General features: G+C 36.8%; 1 protein-coding gene across 1 annotated transcript; it reads left to right on the forward strand.

Annotated features, from left to right (window-relative positions):
• The first annotated feature begins 227 nt into the window (after window positions 1-227).
• DCAF17 (DDB1 and CUL4 associated factor 17) lies at window positions 228-18,638 on the forward strand. Its single transcript, XM_009814758.2, has 14 exons — window positions 228-401; window positions 1,693-1,796; window positions 3,149-3,239; window positions 4,173-4,312; window positions 5,067-5,145; window positions 5,323-5,412; window positions 7,579-7,686; window positions 8,217-8,322; window positions 11,864-12,006; window positions 13,345-13,454; window positions 13,861-13,948; window positions 15,542-15,625; window positions 17,089-17,244; window positions 18,011-18,638. The coding sequence occupies exons 1-14, from the start codon at window positions 228-230 to the stop codon at window positions 18,197-18,199; spliced, it is 1,662 nt and encodes a 553-aa protein (XP_009813060.2). The 3' UTR covers window positions 18,200-18,638.
• Window positions 18,639-19,158: the final 520 nt, after the last annotated feature.

Raw genomic sequence — 19,158 nt, forward strand, 5'->3', positions numbered from 1 at the left:
CGGCGCGGCCGCGGCGGAGCCCCGTCGGAAGGCCTCGGTTTGCGTCTCTCGGAGTCAGAAAGAGCACGGGGTTGCTTGGGCCTCTTCCCGCTTCGCTTCACCGCTCGCCGGGCAGGGCGGGGGGGTGAGAGAAACCCGGCGCGGGTCCGGGCCCTGCAAGGCTGCTCGCCCCGCCAAGAGCGAGCCGGAAACGGGGGAGAAAGCCGAGCCTGCCGCGAGGCCCAGGGATGTGCCCCCAGGCAGCCGCCTCAGCCGCCGGCGGGAGGAGGGCCGCCTCCCGGGCGCCCGGGGCTCACAACGTCTGCCGCCTCCTCACCCGCAGGGCCCACGGCTTTTATGCCAGAGATGCTGGTGTCGCCCACAGAAAAAACCTGGGATTCCTCAGAAACATAATATGTCAGGTAATAGCGATGCTGTCCAGCGCTGGCTGAACCCCTTGCGTCTACTGGCTTTCAGCCGGGGTGGTCTGAGCGTCAGTCCTCAACCCAGATGTTCGGGAAGTCCCTGGGTCACGCTGACTAACAAGTTTGGGGAGAAAAAAGCTGCAATTTTGCCGAAGAGAGTTACAAATGGTTACGTTTATTTCATGAGGCTCAGACCTAGGCATGTACAGAGGACTATGCTGTGGAAAAACTGCAGAAGCACTTGTAAATCTAATAATCGTGTTAGAAATAGCCTTTTCTGAGATTTTATATCACTTATTTTCTCCCCTAAGATGGCTTAAGTTTTAATACCAACACTAAATTCATAGTGGTTTAGGGAGCATCAATGTTAAATTTGAATTAAGTTCTCAGAACAAAGTAAGACAATCAGCAGAGGTCTTCAGGTAAACATACCCCTAGTGTGTAAGTGAAATTTACATTGCAGAAAAAATAGGAATTAAGCCAATTACAGACTAAAGTGAACTTGATTTTTTTATCAAAACAATCACTGTTCCCATGCAGTAGTTGATAGAAATGCATTGAAAGTGAATACATGGAAGTGAATTGGCAATTGTGTTTTAGTGAAAATACATTTATTGGAAGTCAGCTAAATTGTCCACTTATGCAACTAGATCAATGGGCACACAAGGTTTTTGGAGATAAAAATGAGTACATCTGACTTACACAAACACTTTTTTTTTTTTTTTTTTTAAGACTGGAACCTTTGGAACCTTTGTTAATGGTATAGAGCTCCTGATGTCTCTAATGCACGCAAGAAACTTGATGTGAGCAGTTTATCCTGTTAACATTTCAGGCACTTTTTGCAAATAACTGTAAACACATTCTTTTATCTTTCACATGAAACACCAACAGCAGAATGGAGTCAGATGTTCAGTAAATTCAATTAATTACATCTAAACCAGTTATGTCCAATTAACACTGGGGATTTTTGTCCTTGATTTTAAAAGTTGCCATTAAAGTTTAGTTGCCAGTTCTAATGCAGGCAAGTTAATGACAAAATATTCATTACCTGTTCTGTTCATAATAGCTAATAAAAAGATCTTTTAATTTGATTTAAAAAAAGACAAAGTTTCCCTAAGAAAGGTCTTTTAACTTGGTTCAAAAAAAAAGTAAGATTTTTCTTTATGTGTTCAACAGCAACGGTTCAATCAAAGTAAGTTATTAAGCAGCACAGGAGCCAAATAAAATATTTTCCAAAAGCAAGGTTTGTTACAAAAGCCATCACTGTTACAACCACTGTCTGTTTCAGGAAAGTACTAAGTTCAAGAACGTTTGGACAACTCATTCTGCATCTCCTATTGCATATGAGAGAGGAAGAATTTACTTAGACAATTATCAGTGCTGTATTAGCAGGTAATAAATTTACAATTAAAAGTTACCCTGGCTTACAGTTTCAACACTATGATTCTGTTTTAGACGTGTTGCTAACTTTACTCATCCAAATAGCCCCTGTGAATTGAGTGGAATTTACTTATGAACAAAAAATAACCAGGTGCGTGAATCTTTGTTAATTTATACTCAGATGCCATTGTGTCTTAATGTGACACCTGCTTTGGTGAAGGAAAGTCTGATCTTACTGGTGCTGTATAACTTCAGTTTTCAGAGCACTTTGACCGGAGTGGAAGATTATCAGCATTTTATAATTTTGCACTAAAAAACCAAACGAATGGTAGTTCTTTGTGATCTCGTAACTGGCAGTGTGCTAAAGAATGCGTCACAAAATCAGCCCGTGTAACAAGCTTGGTACTATAAATTCTGCATTGAAGAGGTAAATTATTGTTCACGTAAAACTACAGCGTGCAGAGTACTTGCTGGTTTTGTTAATGTATTTTGTGGATCAGTTCTCTGATCTGATGTACTCTCTTGTTCCATGATAAGCTGCAGAGAGAGGCACAGCTTAGGAGGCAGCACAGAGCCAGGTAGAGGACTGCAAGTCCTGTGTACACCAGTCCTTGTCCTTGCCCATCCTTCTTGTGAGGGAGGTAGCAGGGACTTGGAGAACTGTGTTGCTGAGTAAGTTGTGGTCAGAACAGTTTTGAGAAAGTGTCATATGATACATAAAAGACAAATTACTCTGTCAGTGTAAACCACTGAGAGTTAATTAAATTAATCTATCGCTTACAGCAGAGATCTAAATCTACTTAGCCGTGTTTTATGCCTACATTGTCTGAATGCTTTCCAGTACTGGGTTAACCTGCCTAGCATCTTTCAGGTTTATCTTTATCTTATTCTCTCCCTGATGGGAAAACTGTGCACACTGCAAAGTTTTTATTCTAGTAGTGGGGTTTTTTAAAGGATCTGTACATGATGCTGCACCTTTATATTATGAAAGGCAACATTGGAAGAGCTTGAGGAAAGGGTTCCAGGATGATCGTTAGTTTCTGGAATATGCTTTCTTTTTAATGTATATCACTAAAGTAAGAATGTTACTATTAAGTTTGTTATTTAAAAACAAAACAAAAAACCAGAACACCAAACCCCAAATATAGAGAAGGTTAGCTTTTCAATATTACGTTATACTAACTATTGTTTATTAGGCCTTATTTTGTGAGCAATTTCAGGTTATATTTACAAAGTAAAAATAAGATGTTTAGATTTCTGACCTGCCTAAAGAGAAGACAGGATTTATAAAACTGCATTAAATGACATGTTGATAGAAAGTAGTTTATAAAGTAGACTAATGATTAGCAATCATTTTCCTCCAGCATTGCACAAGAGCCAAGAATACTTTATCAAAAGCCAAAGTGTTCTAAGTCAGAAAAAATAGAAGATGCTTTATTATTGGAATGCCCACTGGTAAGATTACTTTTTAATAGAGTGTTGTTGTGCAGAAAAACAAATTAATATCTTTCAGTGAAACATATTTAGAATAGAGTATTCTTTCCCTGTGAACTATTTTCTCAGTGTTTTTATGGAGTTAGGTCATCTAGGGTTTGCAACATGTGCTTATTTATTTTGACTGAATGTTTTGAGGTATACTTCTCTGAATTTCTCAATAGCGCATTCAAATGCTTTTTTGTGAGCATTCGTGGAAGATTTTAAAAACAGTGCCTTTATGTTTATGCAACTAATTGTAATTCCTTACAAAATAAATTGTTTATTTTTTTCTTTATTTTTTAATTAGCAAGTGTAGTAGGTGGGAGTTTCAGTTTATACCTGATCTGTTGACATAAAAAAAGGCCGATAAACTGAAGACCCATTAAAGTAACTCACCCAAAAGCTGTTCTACTGTTTCTAGCTAATAGATTATATAATTTCCCTCCTCCTTGAGTTTTTCTCTCATCCTCTGTCCACAAAGCTTAGGAATATTAGCCCCATCCTTGAGGTGCCTAAAAATAAAGCAGTGTGAATACCATTCTTAGCAGTTACTGTTGAGTCACCACTGAATGTCTTACTCTGCAATATTTAAACAATTGTCACTTCAAGACTGGTATTGATTAGATCAGTAAACAGTTATACTTCGTTTGTGCAAGGCAAAGAAGTTTTAAAAGGTGTCTTTTCTAGAAAAGGTAACTGCCTTGCAAAAAGTGTGACAACAGATTATTTATGGTATAGTCAGCTGACTATTTGGCACAGGCATGAGGTTAGAGATCCTGATGTGATTAGCAGGCAGCTTTCCACCTTTAGTTTTTGAGGAATGTGTATTAACTTTTGTTTTCTGGTTACTGTGTCAGAATGTTATGTACCCTCCTGGTACAAACTTTTTTCTAATAACTTTTTGTTATGTAGGGGGAAATGCTACCAAGTCCGTCAGACTATAAATCTTCCCTGATAGTCTTGACAGTGCAGAACTGGCTTCTACGTCTCGCTGCTGATAGCGGAGAAATACTGGAAAAAATATACCTTGCTGGTTCCTATTGCAAATTCAGGTATTAAACATTGACTGGGCTTTATGTAATTAACAATCATTAGTACTATACTGGAACAAGGGAATCGTGTTTATTTTAGTACTGTCCTGTGGCTGACTTCAGGTTTGTTAGTCTAGCATATTACTGGAATACTGTTCCTGCATGCTGTTTGTATAGAAGAATTTCAGCAGCTTAAGCATTACGGTCTCAAATTTGGTATCAAGTTCCACAAAAGCCACAAAAACTAGGCTACGATTGGCTTTTCTCTGACAATTTTACAGCCTTTAATATTGCAATGGCAACATATCAGGAGAGGACCTTTAAGAGCTGTAAAACAAACTTTATACAACATAAGAAAAATACGTTTAAAGTTTAAGCATTTTTAACTTGCAAGCATTCTTCTCCATGGGGTAGCCATTTTGCTCTTTAAAAGCAGAGCAGTTACTGCTTCTGGTAAACTGCATCTTTTTTTTTCAGTTCTCAGAAGAAATGATATCCCTTAGGCTGAAGGATAAGAAAGCAGTGATTCATGAAGGGAAGGAGAAAAATTAAGACAGTGAATGTTCATACTTTCAGAATTTTTCTTACAGTCCTGTATGGAATAAGCCATTATTGCAAACAGCAAACGTCTCAGGTGCCTCGCCCAAATCAAATACTGAATAGTTTGCCTGGACACAGGGATCTGCCTAGTTATAGTAGATTATATTTTATGTGAAATAATATGTTTATTATTAAAAGATTTTTAAATGACTAAGGCCTTTCTTGTCACAAATAGGTATCTGAGCTGGGATACTCCTCAAGAGGTAATGGTTGTAAAGTCAGCTCAGAATAAGCTCCCTGCAGCAGCACGACAGGTGAGTTTGTTGAAAAATCTGTTATTCTTAAATTTTCACAAAATCGATCAAAACAAATTTACAAGGACACAGATGGAGGCATGACACTTTTTTATTATAGTAGAAGCTGAAGATGTCCTACCGTTAATAAATGCCTCAAGTGTAACAACTATATTCAGTATTGTTATTCCTTCCCAGGCAGGTATCCAACAGTCTGTATTATTCTATCTTGCTGTATTCCAAGTTTTGCCTCTTTCATTCATCGGAATGCTAGAAATAAACAAAAAGGTAAGTTAATTCCTCTATTAATCGTGATCTGTACTGTAGTTGCATGAGAGGCATTGTTTAGGCAATTGCCCCAGAATTTCAGAAGTCATACTTACAGCTTATAAAAGCATAGTGCCCTGAAACGTTAATTAGCGCTGTTGTTCTTGTGTCTGATAGGGGCATTGGGGGGGAAGATTCTTAATTCGAATGACCAGAAGAGAAAATACAAATGCATTCTGTTATTGAATTACTCTCTGGCACGCAGGACGTTAGTCTTTACTTATAGCAATCATAAGAATTAGGGAATCCTGAAGTGTTTGTAGACTTCTTTTCGCCTCTTTAAAGAAAGATAGATGTGCTTCTGACCCACTCCTAGTAATAGTCTATGAATTCTATGTGCAGTTAGAAATGTTTCAAACTTGTATTATCATTGATATTGAATGGCAGAACGTAAATATGTGTCTTGCTTTATCAGTCAAGAGCAAACAACCTTTCTGAGGTTGGTTTGTGACCTGTAAGTAAGAATGTATATATTGGGAAACCTCAAGCCAGATGGCAAGTTTCACTGTTCTGGTAAAAAAAAAAAAGTCTATTTTCAGTCAAGAGAGCTCTGGATACAACCTGTAAATGGAACAATATAAACATGGAACTCTGTCTTCCGAGCTTTGTGAGCTACAGTCTCATTTGGGGTCTGGAGCTATTAGTGGGTTTTAGCTGGTGCTGGGTTGAGGCTGTAATTGAGATTGGGCTGGCAAGTGAAGGAGTGGGGTTAAACATTTTTCATTTGGGCCCATGAAAGTTTACAGGCCCTGTGTGTTGTTCTGTTCAAAATTCGTATTTAGGACTGGAAAAAACAGTTGTTACTGGTATCAAAGGTATTCTCAATCTGGTTAAGAATGGCATGCCAGATTCATCACAGTCATAGTAGGCAAAAGGTCTAAAAGAGTACTTCTTCAGTTGGGCTTGTACTGAGTACTTGTCAGAGTAATTGTTACAGCTAGGAATAACATCAGGGCAGAATTTGGGATTTCAGAATACACCTAGCAGAGGAAGCAACCAGCAAATGCAATGCCAAACCTGATACAGATCAGTGGAATGTAACTGTTAAGAGTTAGGACTAGGGTTACTGTTCAAGACTGCAGAATGCACCTAATGCATCCATTTTACTGAGATGGTACACCACAATGAAGTCTGAGTTCAGACTACCTAAGGTCTCAAGGATAGAAAGGAGAGTTTAGGGTTGGAAGACTATTAGTCTGGAAGACACTGGGACCTAAACTAACAAATGTATTGAGAAAGAGCCATAAGACTAAATAAAAGGCAAGGTCTCAGGAGTGAATCTATCTTTCAGGACCACACTGATCACAAGATCATTGATAGTGTTAAGATTTAGGAGTATTACAGCTTTTGGGTTTCTTTTTTATTTTTTTTAATTGTTTTTAAGCCTGTTTTAACCCTGTTTTAATTGCTTTTTCACATAGTGATTCAGATTAAAGAAACGAAAACTACATTTCCAAGCATCTCTATTAAAAAAAATTTACGAACTTCACGTGTTGTTATTCATTAAATACTAAGAATTAGTTTGTTGGGTTTTTCTCAGTGGAGATCTGTTAAGCGATGGCACAAATGAGTACTGCATAATTGTTAAAAGGGGTAAGTCAGCTTCTCATGTATGTGTCTAATTTGGATTCAGAGAGGATCCTGTACTCTGTGACAGCTGGATAATGTCGTTTTAGTACAGCTGTACGCAGTTGTAGAGCCATGATTAGACTAGTATTTTACCCTGGTGATGAAGAAAGAATAGAAGATCTGAAATCAGTACTTTTAGATCGAGTTGTTAGCTTTGCTAACGTTCCTGTGGGATGCAGGGTAATATAATCTATTCATGCGTTATAACAACTGGGTAACATGGTATGAAGATAACTGAGAATTGATTGGAGAATGAATCTGCTTGCAGAATATGACTAATCTAACCTCAGGTATTACTGCAGTGCAAAGTATTACAGAAACTCAGCAGAACAGATGAGTTACAGAAAACTTCATGAACTAAAACACTGATCATAGGGTTTGGTCAGAATAAAAAAATCAAAGCGATTGCAAAATTAAGGACATAATGTCAGTATTTTGCGTTGTCTCTCAATTATTTATTCCCTAATAGAACATTTTTCTTCTCCTTTTTTTTTCCAGGTATTTGGTAATAGTGTGACAGATGTTGCTGTTTCTAATGGAATCCTGATTGTAATGTATAGCATGGGTCTGGTCAGGCTCTATAACTTCCAGACCATCTCTGAACAGGTAATGAAATACAAAATTTTTCATAGAGTCCATGCTATTTTGGGGCAACAAATCATAAATATTCATGTAATGCCACACAGGTACATGGGGAATGTGTCAAAAGATAGAGTTCTTGCCTAAATCTATTTACAGTTGGAAGATGCAAATGGGTACATTATCAGAAAATTCTACCCACCAGTTACAGCTGGCAAAACATAAGAGATACAGGGTCAGACAGGCACTTAAGTGCATATAGAGAGGAGCTATGTTAATGCTAGACCAGGACATGCTCCTCTTTACACACGTAGTCTGTAGTTACAGATGAGCGTTAAGGCTAGAAACTGATGGGCATGGAAGATTGTTTGATCTGAAACAGAACTGCAGTGAGACTTTTGAGTTTATATTTTTCCAATCAAAAATCAAATATTAATTTGAAAATAAAATTTCAAGCAGTACCTAACAAGATAAAGAATGCAGGAGTAACAGAGCAGTAAAACTAAACAGCAAGTAAATACGCATCAATAAAGCTAAATTGTGCTGTGTTATTTTAGTTCATGGAACAGCCATTTGATTTGGGACATGAATTCAACTGGAATGGTCAAGTGGGAGTTGTAGGAAAGTATCCATTTGGTCTTCCATGTAACATTAAAATAACAGGTATTTATGATCTTTGTATTATCTTGGCTGGTGGCTTTTATGGATTATGACTTATTTCACACCAAGAAAAGACTAAGATTACTGTACTCATATTGTGCTGTAACTATATTTCTTGGTTTATGTTACAGTAAAAATGTGCTTTGCTTTACTTCTAATTACAAGAATTAATTACATAGGACTTGGCTAGAAAACTAGTACAGCAACTAAGCTATTTGAAAACTTCATAAGCAATGCATGAAGTGGAACCCCCTTCCTTATTTCTGAGACACAACTGCTCTTGGGAAAGAGGAAGGGCTAGGACAGCTGTTAGTAACACCCAGAAACAGTATATGGTATGTAAGCAAAAGATGTGAGAATGTTTAATCTAACTTGCAGCGGGAATTCAAGGAGACAGGATAAAATTTGTCCAAGTCACATTTTTATAATTCTTAAGTTGTCAGAAATGTGCCAGTTTCAATAAAATTAATTCCTGAGGAGAGAACAAATTATCTATCAAAAACAATTCTTATGCCTCAAATCATTAACTTACGAATGTTCTGCTTTATGTAATGACTTAAATTTCTCTGAAACCAAACAATCATTTTTGTTGGTGCATTTGAGATTAGAATTTGGTGCTAAGAACCTTAATGAATGACCAAAGCCTGAGACTTTCTTTGAAACTTTTTTTTTTAGTTTAAAAATACATTCTTACAAGTTCACACTTGAGGCACTTAAAAAAAAAAAATAGTAGGTTTCACCAATAACAAATAATGCATGCTTTTATTTCTCTAATATTTAATGTTTCTGTATTAAATGGTTTTTACAGGTGACTGTCCACCTAAAAAATGCTTTTGATCTTTATGTTCACAAACAGTATCAGATAATAATAGGCAAACCAAACCAGATTTACATAAACCTAAGGAAACAGACAAAAATAAAATACAGACTTACATAGTGAAGGCTTTCAGTTATAACACAATGTTTTATCAAAGCAAAGTGATAGGCTGCTATAATTCATGTCTCGGGTTCTGCTAAGGGAAATTTCTCCTCATTTTCCTCTCTGTCTCAGTCTGCAAAACCACAATTTAATGTTAGAGGCCTTGTGAAAAACATGCTGTGGGAGCTTTAATAGGAAGCCTGTACCAGATTTGTTCTCATGTCTTATAGATCATTGTAGTTTTTAGTTTTGAGATTTAAAACCAATGTACCGGAGAAAACATTTTTGATCTTGAATCGTATTCAAGAATTTGTGGTTAGGAAGTTTTGAACTCATGGCAGACATTTGCCATGGCTGCTCTTTGCAGATAGTTGCATTCCTGTGGTTTTTGAGCTGTTTTCTTTGAAGAATGAGATGGCCGACTGACTATTCAATGTGATGTAATGCTTCAGTGAGCGAGTTTTTAACAGTTTCAGAGTTTAAGCTTGTATTTACTATCATTTAACTATGTGTTATTTTCCTGCTTATTTAGTCCTAGCATCCCTACAGAAATTGCCTGAAGGGATGGCAGTGCTGTTTTTATAGTGTGTTAGGTACGCAAGAGAAAGTGTATAGAGATCAAAACTTACAGGCTACGATGTACCTACCACATCATTTACAGCTGTTGACTGGTAAGGAATTTGATTTTGGTTGTGGTGGAAGGAATGGAAAAGGTACCTATAAATCTTCATCATGTCACTTTCTGAAAGGTCCAGAACTTAAAACTGTAGTTTGATTTATTATTAGAGGATACAGTAATTTCATTAAAAAAAACCAAAACAAAACAAAAAAAAAACACCAAACAACAGAGAGGAAGATATTTTGCTCAGATTTTTTTACATTTAGAACAAATACTTGTTAGTGCTGCCAGGAACAACTTTATGGCTTTATGTTTAGATGAGACTGGAGAGTTTTAAGGAAGTGAACAAAGAAGCTCAACTGGAGATTGAAAACTGTCAATGCTAGGGAAAGGACTTACAAACAATGAGAACAGGAGGTGTTGAGCAACAAGAGCAAGTGACACATAGCAGGAAAGAGTTGAGGCAGCAGTCACACTGTGGTTTAGGTGGCTATGATCTTGCAAATCTTTGCCAAATGAGCATAAAAAGAAAGGCATATTTTATCAGCAGCCTGTACTGCTTAGGATTGATATATTATTGAAATGATTTTAAATCTATCATTTAGTCCATCTACCAGAATTTTTGAGGGGCCTTGCTATATATACTTTATTTAAAAAGAAAAAGTCAATAGGGTAAAATGTTAACAAATTTTCTTGACTCGTTTTTCATTTTCTGACAGATTTTAATATCAGTAGGTCCCTTGCTTATGCCTCTATCTTCAACATTCTCTACATTTTCAGCAGGTGCCTCAGTTTTTATAACTGATACTTTATTATATCATTTCCTATGTGTTAGTCCAAAAGACAACTAGAAGACAGCCACTTTCCAGCTTAGGAAAGCCTTCATTTCCATGGGCAGTGAACTAATTCCTTTCAATCTAAATGGCTAAGTTCTTGCAAACATGAATGAAGGAAAAACAGAGAAGCACTATGTAAAGATAAGTTCTGATGTCATGTGACATCTTAGCACCATTGGCTAGGATCTGGATAATTATCTAAACTAAGCAGGACAAGAACAAGTCAAAATTTGGATGAGACCTTTGGGACACAGAAGTGCAGGTAAGAACCTTGTTCTCCTCACAGTAATTCAGCTTGGGTTTTTATATTCTGCCTGTTTAAATGCCCCTTGTAATTGCAGATTTTCTCCCCATTTTGTCAATTATTTTTTCTCCAGCACTTCTCTGTACTGTTAGAAAGAGCTGATCTTCAGTCTAAGACTGATTCAGTTATAGCAGCTGCAGAAATTGCTTTTATTTAGCTAGTTGGTCCTTTTCATTCAAAGATGCTTCTCCCATTTAGTACACAGAAGACTTGTAAGAATGGCATATTACATCTGTGTAATTTATCCCAACTGAACTGAGGGGAAAACTAGATACCTTTTGCCATTAATTACAAAAATTCCTAGATTTTTACTGATTTTTATGAACTCAGCTACAGATTGCAGTCATTGTGGTCCACATTATTTTGTTGTATTACCAAAAGGAGAAGGAATATTCACATTCAGGTATCTTTCTGCATGTAATTTTGTTATTTGAGATTGCTGCTGTTAGCCAGTTTCCAGCTATTTATCACTATTTTTCCCGAGAGAATAGTGACCCTTTTGATATGCTTTTTGATCTGTTCAGGTGTAGGTCTCTCTCATTCAGATGAGCTGGATTAATTTTAATTGTTTGCTATGTCTTTGCTTATCCAGCTCATTTGGAATGAAGTCAAAGGTATCAGAAGAGCAGTTCAGCATGAAGATCCAAGAAGGCAGTAACGTTCCACAGGGAACTGCAGATGTGTGCCTGTCTGCCAGGAGAGGTAGCATAACTGGTGCTAGAAAAAAGATCACAGTCAGTGTTATTTCCACCAGTCTTCAAAAGTTCTGAAGAATTAATAGCTTTATTGGAATTTAGAATTTTAAGGATCAATGGATTTATGATTGTTCTGCTATTAATGGTGTTAACATTACCGAATATTTGCAGATACCCCACCTTTGCTATTTGAAGCATCTTCTCTGGAGAATGCATTTCAAATTGGAGGTTACCCTTGGCATTATATCATCACACCTAACAAGAAAAAACATAAAGGAGTCTTCCATATTTGCTCTCTGAAAGACAATGCTTTGGTAATATATTTAGATAGCAGCTTCTCTGAAATGAATGTGTATCACGTTTGTCTTTTATCTCTTCTGAGTAGCGCTCGAGGTAACAATACCCTTGTTTTCCAGTGTGGTGCTCTCACAGGGATCACCCCACAGTGTTACATCTGCTATCCAGTGGAGTCATGCGTAAAATGTTTTCTTCTGAATTAGTACCGCTTCTGATATTTCCTTCATTCCAATATAATTGTAGCACTGTCAGTGCTACAGAGCACTGTATTCTTGGCTTGAAAGTTAAGGCTCGAGCAGAATCTCATTACCTGATGCCTCGCATGGTAACATCTTAATGCACTTCTAACTAGTCAGCCTACCAAATGACATGACTAAAGAAACACTAAGTTTTAAGAAATTGTAGAATAAGTTTCCTTAATGTTTGTAGTTTATTCCTGATTTGTACCTTCTCTCTCTCTCTCTCCCTAGAAAGATTCTATTACTCAGATTAATCCAGCATTCCTAATTATTTTTGTTTATGTACTATTTATTCATCATATATTCTTTCATGTGAGCTCTCTATGTCAGCTTTTATTTTGGATCTGGATTTGACCTGCAGATAATTCTGTAATACAAACAGCTTCTAGGCCTATTAGTTGAGGGTTCTTCACTAAAAAACTTCTCATCTATAAATGTCTTCATCTCTTTTACTAGCCTGATCAAATCAATGATCCCCCTCCTACCTCTTATTTTCAAAACAGATCTTTCACAACCATAGCTGAAGATCAATTTTGATTCAAAAGGACTTGTACAATCCTTTCTCACCTAGTTTTTTCTATGTGGGTTCATACATTTGAAAATTTTAATGATCAGGGTCAGCTAAATTTAACAACAAAAAGCCACTGCCAAAATCCCAAGATTTTGACCAGCTTGCAGCTGAAATCACAAGCTATCCCAGGCTTACACGCTCCACAAATATTTGCACGAAAGAGGCTGAGCCTGAGGTTTGAAGTCCAAGTCAAAGTTTGTGGTAATGCTTTTCTCATGTCTTTGACACTCAAATTGCTGGAATTGTTGAAGTGTTTGCAGAGTGTAGGCTAGATGATAATTTTGCTTAGTTTCAGGAGAGGTAGGACCATGTACAGCTGTGGTACAAGGTCATGGCTTACTGCGTATTAAAAAAGTTGAAACTGATCCATGGAATATCTTGAGAATTGGAACTTCTTGTTCCACTGCCATCCCTTATGGTCATGATTAGGAGCAATGCTTAAAAACCTTTAGAGGTATATGGAGAGGAGCTCAGTGTTTCCTCTTTAATTATATCTGTGAGACTTTCAAAATACCAATATTCTAAGCTTTCCCTTCCTTCTTCAGGCAAAAAATGGCATACAGGATATGAAATGCTGTTCACTGGAACCTGATTGGATATATTTCCATCCAGATATGTCAGGTAGAATAATCCACGTGGGACCGAATTTGATAAAGTATGAGCCTTTTTATCTCAAATCTTACTTACATTAGAGGAAAAGCTGCATAACTGCATAAATTCGGTAGTTTGACAATTTGCAGGCCAAAACACTCATCAAGCCCTAGAAACTGTAAAATTTATTAATTTGTCAGAATCAGAAGTTCTGGTAGAAACATCTGCAGATTTCTATGTGACGAATGTAGGCACTGTCAGGCAGCACTAGATTTTTATATGAAAAATGTTCAAGGACCACTGTGTTAAAATTTCACTGATGAACATAAATTACAAAAATAATTTATTTCAATTTCAGTTATTTCTGATGTTTTAGTACACCTGATTTTTTTTAAATTATAAATATAGAAGTGTTGTAGTAGGTGGATTAGAATACATGACTTATTTTGTCATTTTGGTTTCTTCTGTAGAGTCTTGAAGCTTAAGGAAGTTAAAAGTAATACAGATCAAATGGAGATTGCAGAAGATTTCACGATTGTGGCCAACAGAGAAAACTGTGTGAGTTTAGTGTCAGAGATGTATGATTTTGAGCAATACACAGGGGTTTTGCGTATGTGAGTAATCACTGTGTTTTATGGGCTTAATTCAAAGTTTATTGAAAGTTTATTCCGTGTCTTCATTGAACTTTAAGCTGTATGAAAAAAATTTTGAAAACAGTAGCACTTTCAGGATGGCTTTCTGAAACCTCCAGTCTTTTCTCTAGTTTTCAGCATTCTTTATGGTGTGCAGTATAACCATGTATCACTGGTATAAAACACATGTAAAATATGGTGACAGATTTCCTTCAAAAGAAGGTGCCACCAAGTGATAATTGTGTGCATCTCTGGTGCTCAGGTAAGTTGATCATACAAATGCTAGAAATGTTTCAAGCCTCTCGTAACTTAGTGGCAAGTCTTCGTAAGACAACAAAGACAATACATTGCTTCCAAAAGTCTGTTTCTTTTCCTGGCCATGAACATCTATCACTCCCTTGTGACAGGTTTGGCATTCATCTAACCCTTGGTGAGCCAAATCCGTGCACTAAAATAATAGAATAATAACCCAGCAGAAAAGATGAATACTTTTCTGCTTGCTTGGTGAGCTGAACGGGAGCTGGAATAGAACAGAACTGAATCATCAGTGGGTGAGAAGAGTGCAGAAAGGTTAGAAACAAGTGGTAAGGGAATGATCTGAACCTCCTGGTAGAAATGAGCTGTTAAATCACCTTGGTTGTTTCATGAAGTCTTTTGTGACAGAAAATCACAAAGACAATCTAAATGTCAAAAAGGTTAAAGAGCACACTTGTGAAGAAAATTTTTCGGTAGTGCCTGGAACTGTCATTTTGCTTCAGCATATAAAGTTATGTCTTACATAAAAGCAAGTTTTTATAGTTTATGAGTACTGTAAAGTCTGTGGAAATCAGTGATATTAATTTTGAAGCTTCTGCAGAAGAAAAGTTTGTGTATTAAAAATCTACACTAACTCAGGAGTAAAACTTCCATTGAATTCAGAAAGGATAAGCTTTGTCATCTAATGACCTGCCATACATTTTTTTTTAGGGTTTGTTTAGATAACTTCTGTTGTACTACGAGCAAAGAAATGAGTTCTAATCCTGTCTGTGCTGTACCTTTTCCTTTTAACTTCCATTAAGACACTGATACCCCAGTTTTGAATGTTTCTGCTGTTAATGATGCTCAGTGGAAGCAGCTGTGGTGGTTTAAGATGCTACTTTCCCCATTTTCTGGAAGTAAGAGTTTAAGAAACAAATTGGTGGTGACTTAGCTGTCTTAATTCTCAGTCCAGCATCTTTGCTCCAGTCACTTCTGTTCTAAAAATTATGGTAGCTGAGAACCTTTGCCACCTCTACAGGACTGAGAACCTCTGAATATGAGTAAACATCAGTAATATACCAACTAAACCCACTGAGTTCATGAGCCCTTATAAAGAGGAGATAGAAGCACTAGGGCCGTGCATAGCTAATGAATAAAAAAGATCCAAGAGATGAAAACAAGGTCAGAAGGCAAAAGACATGAAATAGAGACATTGTCAAATAGATGCGAAGAAACTAAAATGCTCCGAAGTCTAGAGACACTTTTTTCTTTTTCTCCAAAGGTGAACAACACTGTTACTGTAACAGCTTCTGGTCGAGTGGTGAAAAAGCGTTTTAACTTGCTGGATGATGACCCAGAACAAGAGGTAACTGATGTAGTGAGTAAGAGCAGTTCATGGATTATTTAAGATGTGCAGCTAGCCAGCAGTCATTCTTGTTTCAGGTGCAGTGGCTGTAACCATTAGCTGTGTTAATCTTTGAGTTCTTTATTCCTCTTCTGCGGCTGTCTTTTGTCGTCTTAACTTCTAATTACTTCATTTCCCCTCTCTGTCTGTCATCTTTTCTCCTTGGTTGACGTTTGTGCTTTGGATGGATAGTCTCTTTCTTTTAAAAACTGATCTTATGCCCCATGATACTGTCATAACTATGCGACTTCAGTGGCACAGAAATGAGATGTTAATGTGACGAACCATTAGTCTTCTCTCCATTCAAACATCTCCTTTAAACATTACTTCTAAAGCATTTTATGAAATGAAAGAAACATTTCTTTTTTTCTCTGCTTTAGGTTCCTCTAGTCTTTGATACAGTATGTCTAAACTATATTTTTCTCTCCCAATTACTTTGATTAGATTGCACGATAAGGTATTTAACACTCTTCCTTTGAGTAACTGCTTCTTGAGAGTGAAAACACCATGTGCCTTGGTACTGAGTCTTCAAGAGGTTATGAAGAATATTTTTTAGCTCTCTATCTAGAGCTGGAGCTATAATTGACGTAAGCACAACAGTTAGTATTCATCAGTTTCTGGCAGTCATTTCTATTCTTTTTTCTGAGGAAATAAATTTTACTATGTTAAAAATACAGGACAGTCTAGTATAACCCTTAAGGTCTGCAGTTCATTTCTATCCACTTTTTTTTATAAAACATAATAAAAATTAGAGTCTGCACGCTCTTTTTTTCCTGCTGTTATACTTTATTTGTGATTCCAGTAGATACTTTTCCATTATGGAAGAAAAAGACTGGCTTGAATTTAAAGAGTATGTTACCATGTTCATGACAGTGAGATAGAGGCAATTAAGGCAGTTCACAATCTTTGCCTTTTGGTCTCAGTTCTTCACTGTCACATACTCTGTGGAGCAAGAGAGAGCTCTGAACAGAACATACAGGTGTTCATGTGAATGGAATTACCCTAATCTACCCATCCCTTCAAAGCCAGTTATGGTTTTAAGCTATACTGTCTCTAACATGGCTGCTTCAAGAGAGGGCATGGAGTTTAAGTATGTTTCTTCTGCCACTTTCAAAGTACTTTTTTCTATTTCCTGTATGATACATATAAAACACATCTACTTGCACATTAGGATTGTTCAGAACGTCACTTTCTTCTCTCCTGTCTTAAGGAATTTTGTTGAAATACATTGGACAACTTGTGTTGGGAAAGATGCCTGTTGGGTATCAGACTGGCAAAGTTTTCTTTATCAGACCAGAAGACTTAAGAACTGCAATTTTTCCAATTCTGCTTTCACCTGCAAGAAAAAGAGCTATGCAATTTAGGTAGAGGGGAATGTAAATTTATGTTTGATTTGTAAACTTGAGGTTTTGTTTTTTCCTAAGACATTCAAAATTGTGGACTATGAAGATGAATTGGATTTGTTATCCACTGTGGCAGTCACTCAAATAGGAGCTGATGGAAGAGCTCACCTTGACTTTCATTGTAACGAACGTGGGATTCTACTTAAGAGTATTCCATTACTGGAGTCCTGGGATGTGGTGAGGAGAATTCCTGACTTTTGTTAACACTAACACTTCCCCATACTTATTTACCTACCGTTTTTGGTCAGATTTGAAGCAGAGATAAAAATAGTGTTGCCAAGTGCTATGGATGAGATTTGTACAAAATAATAATCGTAACTCAAAAATTTTAAGTACTCCATCAGTCTCCATCTGAAAGTCTCCATGATTTGAAATTAAGATTTTTTTTTGTTGGTTGATTCATTTGGGTTTTTTGGCTGGGGGTGGGGTGGTCCTTAGGTATTTCTGAAGTATTTATCAGCTTGAATAGTCGCCCTCTGGCTAGTTACATCAGCTTAACTTTACAACTTGTAAATAGTTCAAGTTAAGCTAGTGAGACTACACATGCATAGAATTAAGCATGGACCTCACTGTGTGTGTATTTGGAGAGACGGAATGGGCTGTTCATAGTCCAAGTTTAGGTGGATGTCCAACTTAGATGATCTGAAATATTCAGCACCTTTGGCACCTCTTTTATCACTGACTGTATAGGCAACTTAGGATCTTAAATCAGATGCTCTGAGTTGCACTTAGATTCCAAAAATAGGCACGTGTGAAACCTCTCAAAGTTTTAAAATTCTGTCCTTTATCTAGAAGAGCAGTCTGTGTGTATCCACACAAAATTCCTGTCTGATCATGGAGGTCACCAATGTTAAATATTTTTTGTTCCCCAGGGAAAATGGTACAAGTGTTAGGAAATCGTGGAAATGGAGACTGCAATGAGAATTTTTTCTTCTCATTTCAGACTTACAGTCATGAAGTTTACTTTGACAAAGACCTTGTATTACATATAGAACAGAAGCCTAACAGGAGGTTCAGTTGTTATGTTTACCAAATGGTCTGCGATACTGCAAAAGATGATGAATGTTCAAGCCATGAAAAAACAGAAAGAGTGTTTCATAAAAAAGGAGGGAGAATTTTTGAATATATTTAAGACATAAGCAACAACTACAGAGACTTCAACTTGGATGTTATTTAAGGACTTCACACATATGAATTAGTCAACTACTGTTTTTCAGGCAGGATTTAATCTTAACATTTTGTACTACTACATGAGGGGTTTATTTCTTTTTTCTCTGAAACATTGTGCACTTGTCTGTAGTCCATAATGGCTTTTCATGTATTCACCAGTTAATCATTAATGCTAGATGCAGCATTTATTGCCTCTCTTCAGCAGCTGGATTGAAATACTGGACATCAAGAAGAAAGATGTGGACTTACTGATCATATGCCATCTGCTGTGGTCTGTCTTATGTAGTTTAACCTATGCAACTTTATAATACAGACTGCTAATTAAACAAAGTATGTAAAATCGTATAGGATAAATTTTATATGTAATATGAAAATGGCAGAGTTACCATTAAACCAGTTAGACAAAATCCTTCTGTTGGTTTTGTGTGAGAAATAAAATCACTCAGGTTTTCTGGTTGTGTTTGTTTTGGTTTGAAGAGAAGTATTAATAAATTATGTATATTTACTGCCTTTTATATATATATATTTAATATATCTTTAGTAAGTGTATATATATTAAAAAACCAAGCAATTCTCTGGTTCTCCCTGTGTCAAGGGTCAGGAGTTGTTCAGTCTGAGCCAAAGCTACCAAATGCTCAGCCAGATCACTGTGTGCAGCCTGCCTGATGCATGGAGTTCCGTGTGGTACATCTGGATTCTGTAGAATGCGAGCTTTCATTTTAAATTAAAAAACACCCACAACAACAAAACACAGGCTATAGGCTTCACGGTGGTAAAGAGTGTTTCCAAATGCAAGCCAAAGATGGGCTCAGGAGAGTAGCTCTTGGAGGGATGACCAACATCTAATTTCTCACTACCATCATCATTATGACTGTGGTAATTCTAAATCCAACTACTTCTTTTCACTGCAAGCTTTGCTAA

This window comes from Gavia stellata, chromosome 8 (assembly GCF_030936135.1).
Source record: "Gavia stellata isolate bGavSte3 chromosome 8, bGavSte3.hap2, whole genome shotgun sequence".
Lineage (NCBI taxonomy): Eukaryota > Metazoa > Chordata > Aves > Gaviiformes > Gaviidae > Gavia > Gavia stellata.